The 16197-nt window shown below is 43.9% G+C and overlaps 1 protein-coding gene across 1 annotated transcript in view; it reads left to right on the top strand.

Moving 5' to 3' along the window:
* The first annotated feature begins 315 nt into the window (after positions 1–315).
* LOC129698840 (cordon-bleu protein-like 1) overlaps positions 316–16197 on the top strand; it is a 102017-nt gene continuing 86135 nt past the window's right edge. Inside the window, exon 1 of the mRNA XM_055638159.1 lies at positions 316–902. Within this exon, the coding sequence (XP_055494134.1) occupies positions 856–902 (47 nt within the window). The 5' untranslated portion in view covers positions 316–855. The remainder of the gene's footprint in view (positions 903–16197) is intronic.

Genomic DNA, 16197 nt, shown 5'->3' with positions numbered 1-16197 from the left:
CAATGTGTTTATCAAAACCTTGTCTGGTTGGGCCAGTTTTCTGTTGTCACTATCGATGCCTCTGGGCGCAAATGACTTCACAATTTGAAAAGTTGGTTATTTTAAAACTTTGCGTTGAGATTTAAATCGGATGCAAGCTGAGCGTTTCGGGAAAAAGATTGTGAGCTGTCGGTGGAGATCATTTAAATTGAAAAAAAATACAACTCCCTCTCTGTGTGCTTTCTTGTGCATTTTATCCTGACAAAGGCAAGAGGGGGTGGGTGTAAGCAAAGATCATAGAGATCTTTGGGTGTAAATGCAGGTGGAGGCGGAGAGTGGCAGAGGCAGTTTGTGATCCTAGCGGTAGGAATTGGAAAACGCAATATCCTGGCAGGAACTTGAAGCAAGAAAGTAAAGGGAGTAATAAAGAAATGTATGCAAGTGCTCTGTGTTGCTGCGGTGGTTTGCAGGCAGGCTGGCTTTGTACAGTCACTGACACTCGTTTCTTGGGCCGTCCAGCAAGTCAGGGATACAGGCAGAGTGCTAAGCAGTGGTGAGGAACGAGAGGGCAGTTTGGAAAGTCTGACTCCTTGCACATGTTATGGCTTGAAAATGTTTGCAGGGGGCGGTTGAGAGGAGTTTGTGCGGAGTGCGGAAGTGGGAGAATCTGGGGCTGGCTAGAATTCATCCAAGGTGCCTGTAGGACACACACAGCACACTCTGCCACCGCTAACACCAGTCACTTTACAATTGCAAACGTCCGAAGCCTCCTAGCCCCGAATGGTGCCCTTCCTCGCCGTGTTTCCGTTTGCAGTCGTGAACAAGAGGGAGAATCCATTCTGCTGACGACGAGTTGTGGAACTGCTGCTGAGAGCGATGGAAGTTCACAGAGCTGGCTCTGGAACTGTGCCCCTTCCCCCTGGGTAAGTCCGGTTTAACACTCCCCACTTATCCGGCATCCTTACAGTTTAAACGAGTTATGTTCTTTTTGTGTGCATTGGACGTTTAGTGTGGAGCTAACAGTGCGCCCGCAGTCTGTTCATTGTTTCGTGGCCCCTCTCGCACTCTCCCACAGCCCAGGCCAATCAATGCATGTTGCAAACTAGGGATTGCAACGCTAGCCTGTGTTAAAATGTGCTATACAATGACCACGGTTGTAAAATAAAATGTTTGCGGTGCATTAAGCAACTGCACCATCCCACCAACAACTAGTGAGCAATCCTAACCTCTCATCTACATCTTTGGAAACCCTTGGATTATTTTAATCGGACTATACTGGACTTTATCTTGCACTAAACGTTATTCCTTTTATCCTGTATCTGTACACTGTGGACGGCTTGATTGTAACCATGTATTGTCTTTCCGCGGACTGGATAGCATACAACGAAAAGTTTTTCACTGTACCTCGATACATGTGCACTGAGGTACAGTGTAAAGCTTTTTTTGTTGCCTGCTATCCAGTCATTGGAAAGACAATACACGATTACAATCAAGCCGTCCACAGTGTACAGATACAGGATAAAGGGAATAATATGTAGTGCGAGATAACATCTGATTAAAGATAGTCTGAGGGTCTCCAATGAGGTAGATGGGAGGTCAGAACTGCTCTCTAGTTGGTGATAGGGTGGTTCAGTTGTTTGATAACATCTGGGAAGAAACTGTTCCTGAATCTGTAGCCAAATTTGTAGAATTGTGAAAATATATTGGAGGTGTGATTAGATTCCACACGCATAAGTGAAATGTAGAGTCATAGAGGTCGAAACAGGCCTCTCAGCCCACCTTGTCCGTGCCGACCCAAGTCGGCATACTGGGCTAGTCCCATTTGGCCCAAATCCCTCTAAACCCTTGCTATCCCCATATCTGTTCAAATGTTTTTTAAAAGTTGTAATTGCAGCCGCTTTTGTAGCTTCCCCTGGCAGCTCGTTCCAGATACGGACTTAGGCCTGCGCTCTCTAGTTTTAGAATCCTCTACCCTGAGGAAGAAGACTAAGTGTTCACATTGCCATGCCCCTCATGATCTTGTACACCTCAGTAAGGTTACCCCTCGGCCTCCTACGCTTCAAAGAAAGCCCAGCCTATCCAATCTCTCCCGATAACTCAAACACACAAATCCCAGGTTACATATAGTGAACCTCTACTGCACTCTTTCCAAATTAATAATGATCTTAATAATGGACGATTTAAAAACTACAAAACAGAAGCCACATAGTTATAAAATACTCGTAACCTTGAAAGTGGGTTGAGATCAGAACTTTAGAAAAAGTATGACAAGGTTACTCGCATATCACATTATATTGTTATGACTGTGCTGTAAAGGTACTTCAGTGGTTGTCAAAGGCTTTTGAATGTCTAAATTTGTGAATGATATAAAACTACAGGTCTTTTAATAGAAGAGTAACCTGGTGGGATAAAATTGTTCAGAAACAAATGTAGTGCAAAGATCAAAGACCCATGCCACAGTTTTGCAAAACCTGCCTGAAAACTGAAGGCTGATTATAAAAGAGAATTTATAGCTCGACTTGCTTTATTTACTTTAAATAGTTTACTTTAGACTTTCGGGATACCGTGTGGAAACAAGCCCTTTGGTCCACCAAGTCCATGCTGACCTATGATCTCCCTGTACACTAGGGCTATCCTATACACAAGGAATAATTTGCAATTTACAGAAGCCTATAAACCTGTGGGTCCTTTACGTGTGGGAGGAAACCGGAGCACCTGAAAATACTTTTTTCTTCTCTTGAAAATGTCCTTTCCTCTTTTTGACATTTTCCTGATCTCCAATATTTTTTGTACACCAGCACCTGCAGTTCCTTGTGTCTCTTGATAAAATGCCATGGGTAGATTTGTCATCAAGAATGGGTTCCGTGGAATAAAAGGGACTGTAGCAACTTGGATTTAACACTGGCTAAATGAAAAGGAAAAGGCAGGTGATATGATCGGCTGTTTTTAGACCAGAGGGAGGTGTGCTCAACCACTCCCTCTCTTTATATAAACATTGATGACTTAGACTTGAGTGTGCTTGGCATAAATTGCAAATTTTGAGATGACATAAAACGTGGAAACGCAGTGCTTGGTGGGAAGGTTAGTCATAACCACAAAGGCATCTCGGCAGGCAGAAGGAATGGAAGCAAATGGGTCGAAAGTTTATTTATGTTGAAAAATGCCAAGTATTACAGTTTGGTGTCTGTATTGGTTTATGTTTAGTTTATTGTCACGTGTACCAAGGTACAGTGAAAAGCTTTTTGTTGTGTGCTATCCAGTCAGCGGAAAGATACATGATTACCATCAAGCCATCCACAGTGTACAGATACTGGATAAAGGGAATAATGTTTAGTGCAAGATAAAAGTCTGATTAAAGATAGTCTGAGGGTCTCCAATGAGGTAGATGGGAAGTCATGACTGCTCTCTAGCTGATGAAAGGATGGTTCAGTTGCCGGATAACAGCTTGGAAGAAACTGTCCTTGAATCTGGCGGTGTGTGTTTTCACACTTCTGTGCCTCTTGCCTGATGGGTGAGGGGAGAAGAGGGAGTGACCGGGTGAGACTAGTCCTTGACTATCTTTGTGGCCTTGCCGAGGCGGTGTGAAGTGTAGATGGAGTCGATGGAAGGGAGGTTGGTTTGTGTGATGGTCTGGGCTGTGTCCAGACCATGACTGTCATGTGTACCGAGGTTTTGTTTGTGTTCTATTCAGCCAAATCATACTGCATTGAAATTTACCGAATAGTGGAGGGCCAGGATAGAGTAGATATGGAGAGTTTGTTATCCATTTGTGGGATAGTTTAGGGCCAAATGCCATAGCCTCAGAATAAAAGGATGTACATTTTAGAAAGGAGATGAGGAGAAATTTATTTCGTCCAACTGCGGTGAATCTGGAATTAATTGCCACAGGTGGCTGTGGAGACCAAGTCAATGGATATTTTTTATGCCGGAGATTGACAGATTCGTGATTAATAAGGGTGTTGAGTTATGGGGGGGAAGTCAGGAGAAAGGGGAAAGATAAATCAGCCATGATTGAAATGGCAGAGTAGAGTTTATGGGCTGAATGGCTCAATTTTGCTACTAATGAACTTATGAACTATACAGAGAAAAAAAAAAGCACCGTAGAAAATAGGTGCAAGAGTAGGCCATTCGGTCCTTTGAGCCAGCACCACCATTCAATATGATCATAGCTGATCATCCAAAATCAGTACCCCATTCTGGCTTTGTCCCCATATCCCTTCCCTTTGCCCTAAGTCTCTCTTAAACATTCAGCGAATTGGCCTCTGCTGCTTTCTGTAGCAGAGAATTCCACAGATTCACAACTCTCTGGATGAAAAAGTTTTTCCTCATATCTGTCATAAATGGCATACCCCTTATTCTCAAACTGTGACCCCCTGGTTCTGGACTCCCCCAACATCAGGGACATTTTTTCTGCATCTACCCTTTCCAATCCTTTAAGAATTTTATACGTTTCTATAAGATTCCCTCTCATCCTTCTAAATTCCAGCAAATGCAAGTCCAGTCGACCCATTCTGTCATCATATGTCAGTCCCGCCATCCCGGGAATTAACCTGGACTAACTCCGCGGGACAGGCAGCATCTCTGGAGAGAAGAAATGGGTAATGTTTTGGGTCGAGATCCTTCTTCCCGACCCGAGATCCTTCTTCTCGCCCCGGAACGTCACCCATTTCTTCTCTCCAGAGATGCTGTCCCGCTGAGTTACTCCTGCATTTTGTGTCTACCTTCGATTTAAACTACCATCTGCAGGTCTTTTCTACACACCGGGAATTAACCTGGTGAACCTACGCTGCACTCTCTCAAATTAGGAGACCAAAATTGCAGACTATACACTAGGTGCAGTCTCACCAGGGCCCTGTACAACTGCTGTAGGACCTCCTTGCGCCAAAACTAAAATCCTCTCGCAATGAAATCCATGAGTATAATCAAACCATACACAGCAGGTAGCGTGAAGAGAAAAATACCAGAGTGCGGAATATAGTGTTACATTGTTGTAGCATATCAGTTGCAGAAAAAAGGCCAGGGTCCGTGATACGGTTTGTGGTGCAGTAAAGAGGAAGCAACATAAACTCAGGGCACAAGAATAAAGAAAGAACAGACAGAGTAGGCATTGTGTGCACAGATCATTAAAAAGGAAGTGGATAAGTAACCAAAGGGAAAAATGCTCGTGACATTGGACTAAATGACCACTGCTTGCACTGGTGTTCACCTAGCATGCACCCGATGGGCTGAATGGCCACAATTTTGTAATTTTGTTTTTTCTATGAGTCCTGCAAACAAATCTCCTCTGCTGCACATGATCCATATCCCTCCATTCCCTGCATATCTGTGTGCCTACCTAAAAGCCTCTTAAATACCACTATCGTATCTGCCTTTACCACCACCCCTGGCAGTGCGTTCCAAGCACTCACCACCTTCTGTGTATGGTGGGTGTGCCGTACATCTCCTTTACTCTTTGCCTTTCTCACCTTAAAGCAATGCCCTCTGGTATTTCCATTTACATCCTGGTTAAAAGCTTCTGACTGACCCTCATAATTTTACAAAGTTCAATCAGGTCTCCCCTCAACCTCTGATGTTCCAGTTTATTTAGCCTATTTAAATCCCTGTCGATACAGTCCTATTTATTCCATGGGCTTCAACAGTGATGGCAACTTTAACTGTGGCATTTGTCTGCGTTTGGCCCATATCCCTCTGAACCTTTCGAATCCGTGTACCTGTCCAAATGTCTTTTAACTGTTGTTATGGTACATGCCTCAACTACCTCCTTCGGCAGCTTGGTCTATGGGCCCATATACCCACTACCCTCAGAGTGAAAAGGTTGCCCTTTGGGTTCCTATTAAATGTTTACTTTCTCACCTTAAACCTATGTCCTTTTAATTCATGATTCCCCCATTCTGTGTAAAATGCTTTTCATTCACCCTATCTATACCCCGCATGATTTTACACACCTCTATAAGATCACCCCTCAGCCTCCTGCGCTCAAGTCCTAGCCTGCCCAACCGCTCCCTAGAGCCAAGGCCCTCGAGTTCTGGCAAAGCCTCGTAAATCTTCTTTGCACTGTTTCAAGCATAATGGCATCCTACCAACAGCAGGGTGACCAAAACTGAACACGATACTCTGCACTTCTCCAGTTTAAAATTGCTAAAGTAGTTCGTTTTAACAGTGACTACCTTAGCAAAAGGTGCATTTGACTGGAAATTTGCGTTGAATGCCAATTCAATGTGATTTTTACTGAAGATAGACACAAGGTACTGGAGCAGGTTTGGCAGCACTTCTGAGGCAATGGAAGGGCGATGTTCTCTGAGATGCTGCCTGACTCACTGAGTTACTCCAGCACTCTATTCTTGGTATAAACTAGCATCTGCAGTTCTTTCCTACACACTATGATTTTTACTGGACCTGTTCTTACCCAAAGATCTGCATTTAATGCTTTATACTTGTGAAATATACTTTATATTTGATATTTCCATATGAAAATGTTTTGGTGTTTCCAAATTGGAGGTAGCCTGTAAGAATTCCAGCTGTTCAACAGCTGGCTGGCAGATGTGGAATATCAAAAAATCCTGCAGATTATCTTGTTAGAAGAACATTAAAAGGACACCAGTCTTTTGATGGCAGAGTTAAAATAGAATGCATGAGCCGACACTAAAGTCATTAAAGGACCAGCACACTAGGAGCGGCACAGTGGTGTCGCTGCTAGAGCTGCTGCCTCACAGCGTCAGGGTCCTGGGTTCGATCCTGACCTCGAATGCTTTCTGTGAGGAGTTTGCACATTCTCCCCGTGACCGCATGTGTTTCCTGTGGGTGGCCCAGTTTTCTCCTACATCCTAAAGACATGCAGGTTTGTAGGTTAATTGGCCCTCTGTAAATTAACCCGAGTTTGTGGGGTGTGGATAAGAAAGTGGGATAACATAGAACTAGTGTGAATGGTGATCGATGGTCAGCATGGGCTCAGTGGGCCAAAGTGCCCGTTTCCATGCCATATCTTTCATTTCAGTTCAATTCACACAGTTTAAGACGTGGAAAAGCAGTTGAAATCCATGAAATCCAAATGGCAAATCTAAATCAGGATTGTTCTGTTATCCTATCCAAACTATAAAGGCAAAAACCATGTATAGGTGCGGGTCCACCACTGATTTTCCAACTGGTGGTCCACCACTGATTTTCCAACAACTGGTGGTCCACCACTTATTTTAATCCGGAAAAAAATTACGAGCATGTGCTTGAAATTCCCCACCCCCTCCCACCCCCTAAGGAAGTCCCCAGAAAATGTGGCGCCTAGGCTGGGTGAGGGGGTTGATGCCGACCTCATCGGGACTTTGGCAGCCAATGGGTGGGTTGAATTTGCCGGCTCTGGTACTCTAGCCCGTCCAATAGCCGACTTCCACGGCCGTCTTTATGGGCGGGTATATTGATTGGATCCCTTGAGGCCGTGACCTCTGTTGATCCGACAAAGCGGATAATACGGCAAGGATATGGATCCAAGGGTGCCGGAAAGTCGGTGGTGGACCTGTATCTTGCCTGATGGTGAATTTATAGGTGCACCTTTGTGCAGGAAGATGCAGTTGAGTTGTTTGAATTCTACCAAGTATTGTCGAATTTTATTGGAGCCTCTGAGGGCAAATGATTTAGTCGTGACCTGTCAGGTTTAACCGGATTACTGGCCGATAGGAATTAAAGAGCTGGAAATATTTTCTTGGAAAATGGTTTGCATGTCAAGGATTTGCCAACAAGTTAATGAAGTCAATGCTTAAATGTTTATTTACTTTCACATGTACATGCCTCCAGTGAAATTCATTTTTTGCATACAGTCGAGTAAAGTATTGCCATACCTAAGCACAATCCTTGATTAGTTTCCTGATAATCAGCAAGCCAGCAGAAAGACAATACATGTTTATAATCGAGCCATTCACAATGTAGGAATACTTTACTATTTTCACATGTGAAAAGTGATTAGGCACAGAAAATTCTTTACTTGCATATCCGATGTATACAAATAGCAGCCACCTATGGCTCTGATACAGGTACTGTATTAATTTCATTGTACATGTATAGTGACAATAAATGGCATATCTATATCTATCTACATGATAAAGGAATAACGTTTAGTGCAAGGTAAAGCCAGTAAAGCCCGATCAAAGATAGTCTGATAGTGGTTGAGGACTGCTCTCTCCAGGATGGTTCAGTTGCTTGATTAGTACAAAGTGTACAGCAATAGTCCACTGAGACCGCATGCAGGTCGCTAGGTTTTTTGCACCATTTTTCAGTCCAGTCCAGTCCTGTGTGCTCGGTCTCCTGCAGTGGTGCCCGATCCAGGTGAGCCCCAGGCTGCTGCCGTTGCCTCCGTCCGGATCGTCCATCGATCCGACGTCCCTTCCCTCGATCCGACGTCCCTTCCCTCGCCCGATCACCTTCAGCCTTCGTGCTCCCCAGAGTGCCAGCCGACCGCAGCCAACTGCGAGGGTGCGGAAGGGAGGTAAGACTCCGGTTCGCTCTCTTCCCGGCCTTTGCTCTCCCGTCCACCGTTGCTGGCTCCCTCCATCCTTCTCTCTGGTCCTCGGGGGGATGATCGTGGGCCGGCCTAGCTGCTCACCCAACGGGCCACGGCCCTCTGCTGCTTGTGTCCGGCCACGTGGCCCTCCGGTCCTTTATTACCTTGAGAAACCTGTTTCGTAGAGATTATGATGGAAAGGTGACGCAAGCAGGAAGTTTGTAGAGATAAAGACTGCAGCGTACGATAATTTATTTGCAGGGATCGGGTGTTACTAATTTTGTAAACATTTATTGTCGATTCCTTGTTACTGGTGATAACACTATGATTGATCATCAGCAATCATGAGTGTTTATTTGCCATATGTACCAGAACAATTCTTATTTGCTGCAGCTGCAGGCTGGCATGGTGGCACAGCGGTAGAGTTATTGCCTTACTGGGCCAGAGACCTGGGTTTGATCCTGACTACAGGTGTTATCTGTACAGAGCATTATGTTCTCCCTGTGACCGCCTGGATTTCCTGCGGATGCTTTAATGATCAGTAATACTAGGTAACCAAACTGCAATGGTGTAAAACCGAATTCAGTAGTGCAATTAAAAACAAGATCCATTGAAAATCCTGGTTGTTCAATGGTTCTTTATTTTGCATTTAGATCAGTAGATTATTGTCATACATTGCGGTAATGGTTGTGCAGTGTTCAAGAGCCTGATTATTGTTGGGTAGAAGCTGTTCTTCCCAGGACCCACACCACCCTGGCCACGCTCTTATCTCGCTGCTACCATCGGGAAGAAGGTACAGGAGCCTGAAAACCCCGTCCTCCAGGTTCAGGAACAGCTTCTTCCCAGCAAGCTGGAACACTGCACAACACTAAGCTGAGCAATTGTGATCGTCCATGGACTGTGTCTTTGGTTGCATTACGGACTTCGTTTTTTGCATTATCATGGTTGCCTAGTATCACAGTTATTAATTAATTGTATGTTTTATTATTATATATTTATTTGTGTGTTATTGGGTTTACGGGCTTGTAAAACTGCGGCGAATAGGAATTTCATTGTTCGATTATCGGTATGTGACAATTAATGATGGATCTGCCATAATTGAATGGTGGAGGAGACACGATGGGCCCTTTGGCCTAATTCTGCTCCAATGACTTATAAACACTCTAGACTCTTAGTTGTGGTGGAGTGTTAATCAAATGGGTAGTGTTGAGCTTCTATTTGGAGCTGGTCTGATCCAGACTCCAGGAGAATATTTCATCACACTGTTGACTTGCATGGATGAATCAGGATATGAGTCACTCCCTGCTTCATCCCGGCCTGCCTGAGCGATCATTCCGCTGAACACCTTTGCTCAGTCTGCCTGGGCCTATGCGATCTCCCGGTTCCTTTCCATTCCCACACTGACCTTTCTGTCCTGGGCCTCCTCCATTGTCAGTGAGGCCCAGTGCAAATTGGAGGAACTGCACATCATATTTCGCTCGGGCAGCTTACAGCACAGCTGTATGAGTTTTGATTTCTCTAACTTCAGGTAACCCTTGCATTCCCTCTCTCTCTGCCCCTCCCCCACTATAGTACTCCGACCAGTTTCCCTGTCCTGATCAATTTTAGATTGAACTTTATCTTGTACTAAATGTTATTCCCTTTATCATGCAACTGTACGCTGTGGATGGCTCCATAGTAATCATGTGTATTCTTTCCACTGCATGGAAAGCACGCAACAAAAGCTTTTCACTGTACTTCGGTACATGTAACAATAATCTAAATTCAACTAATTTAGCTCCAATGCTCATAAGACATGTTCAGTTGTGTTCCAATTTAATGGTGATCCCATCATGCTGATAGTGGAGATTCAGAAGATAGTGCTGTCATTGGATATTGCCAAGTAGTTTTTGAAAGGCTCTAGTTTTGGACTTTGCGTGGTTATTTGCAAGTGTGAATGCTGCTTGAGGAACTCAGCGGGTCAAGCAGCATCTGTGGAGGGAATGGACAGATGATGTATCAGGTCGGGACCCTTCTATAGACTGATGGAGTAGGGGTGGAGAAGGTTGGAAGAGAGAGGTGTGGGCAGGAAAAATCTTTGCAAGTGATAGGCGGATACAAGTGTGGGGGGAGGGGGGGCGGTGACTGGCAGATGGGTGGACAAAGGTCAGAGTTGAAAAGGAGCCAAAATGGTGACAGAAGAGAGACAAGGAGACTTAGAGAAAAATGGTGTTGATAAGGGGAAGGGGTTTCCATGTGCTCCAGAAATACTGACTGACCCGCTGAGTTCCTCCAGCACTTTGTGTTCTATGCACGATCCCAGCCTCTACGGTTCCTTGTCGGCCAAAGCCAAAACATTGTCCAGGACCTGCTGCTTGGTTTGCTGCATTATTGTATGTAAAATAGTGAGGCTGTCTTGTGTAAAGTCAAGGAAATTAATTCCCGCTGGTAGTGTGCATTGTCGGTTTTTCAATCACTTTTCAAAGACACGCTGTACCAGGCCATTGTAGGGACCCAACCCAAATCGTCGTCTGTCCATTCCCTCCACAGATGCTGCCTGACTGCTGAGTTCCTCACAGTGGTGCAGTGGTACAGTCTCTGCCTTAAATCCCCAGAGACCCGAGTTCGATCCTGAATACGGGTGCTGTCTGCGGAGTTTGTACGTTCTCCCCATGACCGCGTGGTTTTCTCCGTGTGCTCCGGTTTTCTCCCACACTCCAAAGACATGTGGGTGGCTTTATAGGTTAATTGGCCTCAGTCAAATTGTAAATTATCTCCAGTGTGATGGATAGTGTTGGTGTGTAGGATAGTGTTGCCGATCACTGGTCGGCATGGACTCGGTGGGCCAAAGGGACTGTTTCCGTGCTGTATCTCTAAAGTCTGAAGTAAAGTCTAAAGTCTGCAGTTGGTTTGTTTCTAGTACTTGTACAATGATAATCTAAAGTGTAAAGTCTAAAGCACTTTGTGTTTTGCTCAAGATTCCAGTACCTGCAGTTCCTTGTGTCTCCAATTCTGCAATGCACTCACCATCTGCTGAATACAAGTACAGGCCATGCAATTTTATAAAATGTCTATCCCTCTTTGTTCCTAGATTAAATTGAGAGCAAATTGAAAAAAGTTAATTATAAAGTGCACAGGTGGGTGGCAGAACCGTAAGAGCATCTCTTTCATGGTACTTATTGATGGCATGTTGTAACCGGCCAAAGAAGACACAAATACTTTGTTCGTTAGTTGTACTTGCAAGAAGAAACAATCTGGCAAACTCTCACCCTCTAAGCTCGCCAACTCCTGGCCTAATTGTAGGTCAGAGAACATTGTTTCAATGAAACCAGTAGAAGGAAAAAGCCATTGTTTGCAGTAAAGTGAACGAGATGGTGCTGAGGAAGGTGTGTGTGTGTGCGTGTGTTAGTGAGTGCGTGTGCACACACCTTTCCCGTAGTATGTGCACATATCTGTCCCGCAGAGTTACTCCAGCATTTTGTGTCTATCGTTGATTTAAACCAGCATCTGCAGTTCTTTCCTACTCATTGTGTGAGTCTGTGTCTGTGTCTGTGCGTGTGGGCGGGTATGGGGGTGGAGAGCATATACAGTTAGAAACTTTCAAAATCCTTCTTGATGTGCAAGGGCTGAGAAGAGTTGAAGCAGAACCAGTGACAGTGGGGAGCTGTCAAAGGCAGGAGCAATAACCAGCGGGGAAGCAGCGTGCTAAACCTGCTGTCTCATCTAACGAGGGATTCTTGTTTAAATGATGGTAAACCTCGCTGTCTAAACACTCAGATTGAGGACAGAACCCTCATTCTCACTGCAACAGTTGGTGCTGGTCAGTGCATATGTGTGTGAAAAATGAGGGCCTTTGCAATGAGTGCTATCTTAACAGAGCGAAGGATTCGTCTAGAAATTCAGATTCTTCTAGAAATTCATGAGATAAATAGGACAGTACAGCACGGGAACAAGGCTTTTGGCCCACAATGATTCTTCTAGAAATTCTGCTTTAATATTTGGTCTGACTCATGACTTGTGGAATTCATTGCCACAGAAGGCTGTGGATTCCAAGTCAATGGGTTTTTTTTTAAGGTGGAGATTGATAGATTCTTGATTAGTATGGGTGTCAGAGGTTACAGGGAGAAGGCAGGAGAATGGGGTTAAGATGGAAAGATAGATCAGCCTTGATTGAATGGCATAGGAGATGGGCCAAATGGCCTAATTCTACTCCTGCAACTTATGAACATATCTACTTAATCAAATAAATAGAACTTCGGCCCACTATGACTAGAAATTGTGCTTTAATATCGGGTCTGACTTATAATGACTTAATCAAATAAATAAAACATTACAGCATAGGAACAGGCCCTTCGGCGACAGAGTTCGTGCTGAACATGATTAATTATCTCCTCAAGGTTAATTAATCTCCTCTGCCTGCACGTGATTAACATTCCTCCATTCCATGCATGCCCATGAAACAAATATTTGTTTCTTATAACAAATGTTCTACAGGTAGGAGGTCACCTTGAAATAGTTTTGCTTTAGGCAGCCGTAGTAATTAGCTGAAATACAATACAGCCTTAATTCAGAGTCAGCTGATGAAATTCTTCAGAGGAGATGCATGGAACTGCAGATGCTGGTTTGAGTCTGGGCTTTGTGACGTTTCATTGGAGCCATCTCATTCTTTCTGTGCCCAGATTATACCCCAACGACGTGGAATGTGATGTGAGACATCGCACGGTATTTAAAGCAAGAGAGAGTCAGTGGTTGCGGGGGGACGTGATAGAAGTACATAAAATTAATGAAGGCATAGATAAGGTAGACAGTCTGAACCTTTTTCCCCAGGGTGTAAATGTCACAGGCTAGAGGGCATAGCTTTAAGGTGAGAGGGGCAAAGTTTACAGGAGGAAGAAACGTTTTTTTAACAGAGAAGGCGGTGAGTGCCTGGAACGCGTTGCCTGTGGTGGTGGAGACAGATATGATAGTGACGAATAAGATACATTTTTGGATAGATACATGGATATGCACGGAAGGAGGGATATGGATCATGTGTGGGTGGATAAGAGATGGTCATGGCATTATGTTTAGCACGGACTTTGTGGGCCGAAGGGCTTGTTCCTGTGCGGCACTGTGTCACTTCACTAGAGAAAGCAGCAAATAGATGAGTGAAAGACCATGGATCATCTAGTTTCTGTTCTCTTTCCTGTTTGTTGTGTTATGCAGTACAGGAGTCGGATTCAACAGTTAGTGATAACGTTTTTAAAATTTGTCTTTTTTTTCCTTCTATAATAGGCTGTTCTTTAAATAACACGTTGTTTCCTGGTTGTAATTAGTGCTGTTTCTGTGGTTTGTAACAGGAGATTTACTGTTTAAAAATGAGAAGTTGCGTATCTCGTTAAGACAAGATTGAGGTTTTCAGGGACTTCTGCCTTGGCAGTTGCAAGATGGCCAGAATGTGGTGACTCTCTGCATGCTCTTCCAGAAATGTTTTACCCTGGGTAGCGGAATCAACAACCAGAGGGCATAGATTTAAGGTGAGAAGGGAAGATTTAATAGGAACCTGAGGGGTAACGAGCTGCCAGAGGAGGTAGTTGAGGCAGGTATTATGGCAATGTTTAAGAAGCATTTGGACTGAAATATGGATAGAAAATGTGTAGAGGGATATGGGCCAAACGCAGGTAGGTGGAACTCGTGACTCGTGTAGATTTGGCATTTTGGTTGGCATGGGCAAGTTGGGCCGATTGGCCTGTTTCCATGCTATATGGCTCTATGTTTGCAATCAAATATACATCCCTTAGCATTATTTGTGAAGTCAGTTCTCTGCAGACTTGTTTTACTGAGAAGTCTGAATATATCGGGTTTATAAGCGATGCTTAGTTTTTCCAGCATGTGACTGTACTTACTGGCTTGATATGGTTTATGGTTTTGGTGCACCCGCTGGCACAGACATGCAAACTTGCGTCATATTTAAGTCTGGGTAACCGCTGTAGTTTCAGCTTTGCCAGGCAGGTTCCAGTCATTTGCTTGCAAGTTTCTACCTGCAATTTATTTTTCTTCAGTCAATAATATACATCAAATCCAACGTCTAGTTCCGGCCACAGGAGCAAGGGCAACCACCAAATATAAATAAAAAGACTTGTGGAAGCTCAAGTATTTGTGTGCTAATATTTTCCAGAGAAACGGCAAACATAGGGTGTCTGGGAGGGGTGTGTAACGTTCTAAATTCATTTCAGCAACTTTGGAAGTGTAGTTGAACATTAAACAGTGCACTCGCACACTACGAGCGGTTCCAGAAAAACGGCATCCTTGAAATAAAAATGCCTCGTCATCCTTGTGTTCCGTCTAACTAATGGTTGTTCATGTTTGTAGAGTTGTGTCGTTAGACGGTTCTGGCTGGGAAAAGATCTAGTTGTTAAAGAGGAGGTGGAACAGGCTGGAAGCCAAGACTTGTGACCACTGAAGCCTGTCACATGTCGCTCTGACTAATGCAGTCTGCCAGTGGTAACCAAGGAAATATTTGCGGACTGCTGTGAACACAATTTTCAGTTTATTACGAAAACTGAAATGCAAAGATTGAGAGTATTCTATGCAATACTCTGAGTGCGGCCTCACCAACGTCTTGTACTATCGTGGCATAATGTCCCAACGTTTGCACTCAATTCCCTGAGTATTCGTCATTGTTTCAGCATCGGAGCAGGATGGTAAAACTGAAATAAATTTTTAAAAACATGGTTTAGTTTTCCATTCCTGACTTTAATAATTAATGTTAATCGGTTTTAAAACTCTGGCTAAACAAAATGTGCAAGAGATATGTGCGGTGTGTGTGTGTGATGTATGTTTATGTATAATTATATATATGGGTATGTATATACATACATGTGTATGTGTATGTGTGTCTGACTTGTTAAGCCGGCCTCCGTTCAGATGTACTGTTGAGATGAACTACAATGTACTGTTGAAATTGATCACTCGAGGGCATGAGCTATAGGGAGAGGTTCGGCAGGCTAGGACTTTACTCCTAGGAGCGCAGGAGGATTAGAGGTGATCTTACGGGAGGAGTAACATCATGAGGGATTAAATAGGGTGCGTGACTCTTACCGAGGGTGGGGGAATCTAGAACCAGAGGACCGAGGTTTAAGGTGAGAGGGGAAAGTGTATAGGAACCTGAGGGACAACTTTTTCACGCAGAGGGTAGTTGATATATGGAACAAGCTACCAGAGGAGGTAGTTAAGGCAAGCAACATTACAATATTTAAAATAAATTTAGACAGTGTATGGATAGGAAAAATTTAGAAGGGTATAGGCTAAATGCGGGAAATGGGTTTAGCTTAGATGGACTCTTGACACCCGTTTCAATCAAGAATTTGTCTATCTCAGCCTTGAAAATATACACTGATTTGGTCTCTACAGCCCTCTGTGGCAATGGGTTCCACAGATTAACTACCCTCTGACTAAAGAAATTCATCCTCGCCTCCTTTCTAAAAGACTGTCTTTTAATTCTGAGGCTATGACCTCTGGTCCTAGACTCTCCCACCAGTGGAAACATCCTTTCCACATCCACTCTATGCATTTCATTATATTGTCAGGTTTAATTTTATTTTCCAACATTTTCAGTTCTGTGTTGGATTTATATTGTTCCTGACTGTAGTTGTTTAACATTAAAATTAAACATGACTTGAAATATTTTGCTTAACACAACATGGCATGTTGGCTCTGGGTTGTTTGCATAATTACCAAGTCACAAGTTGCTTTTTTTTTTGGAAATGTTT

Source organism: Leucoraja erinacea, chromosome 7, assembly GCF_028641065.1.
Source record: "Leucoraja erinacea ecotype New England chromosome 7, Leri_hhj_1, whole genome shotgun sequence".
Lineage (NCBI taxonomy): Eukaryota > Metazoa > Chordata > Chondrichthyes > Rajiformes > Rajidae > Leucoraja > Leucoraja erinaceus.
This window is presented reverse-complemented; position numbering and strand designations above follow the sequence as displayed.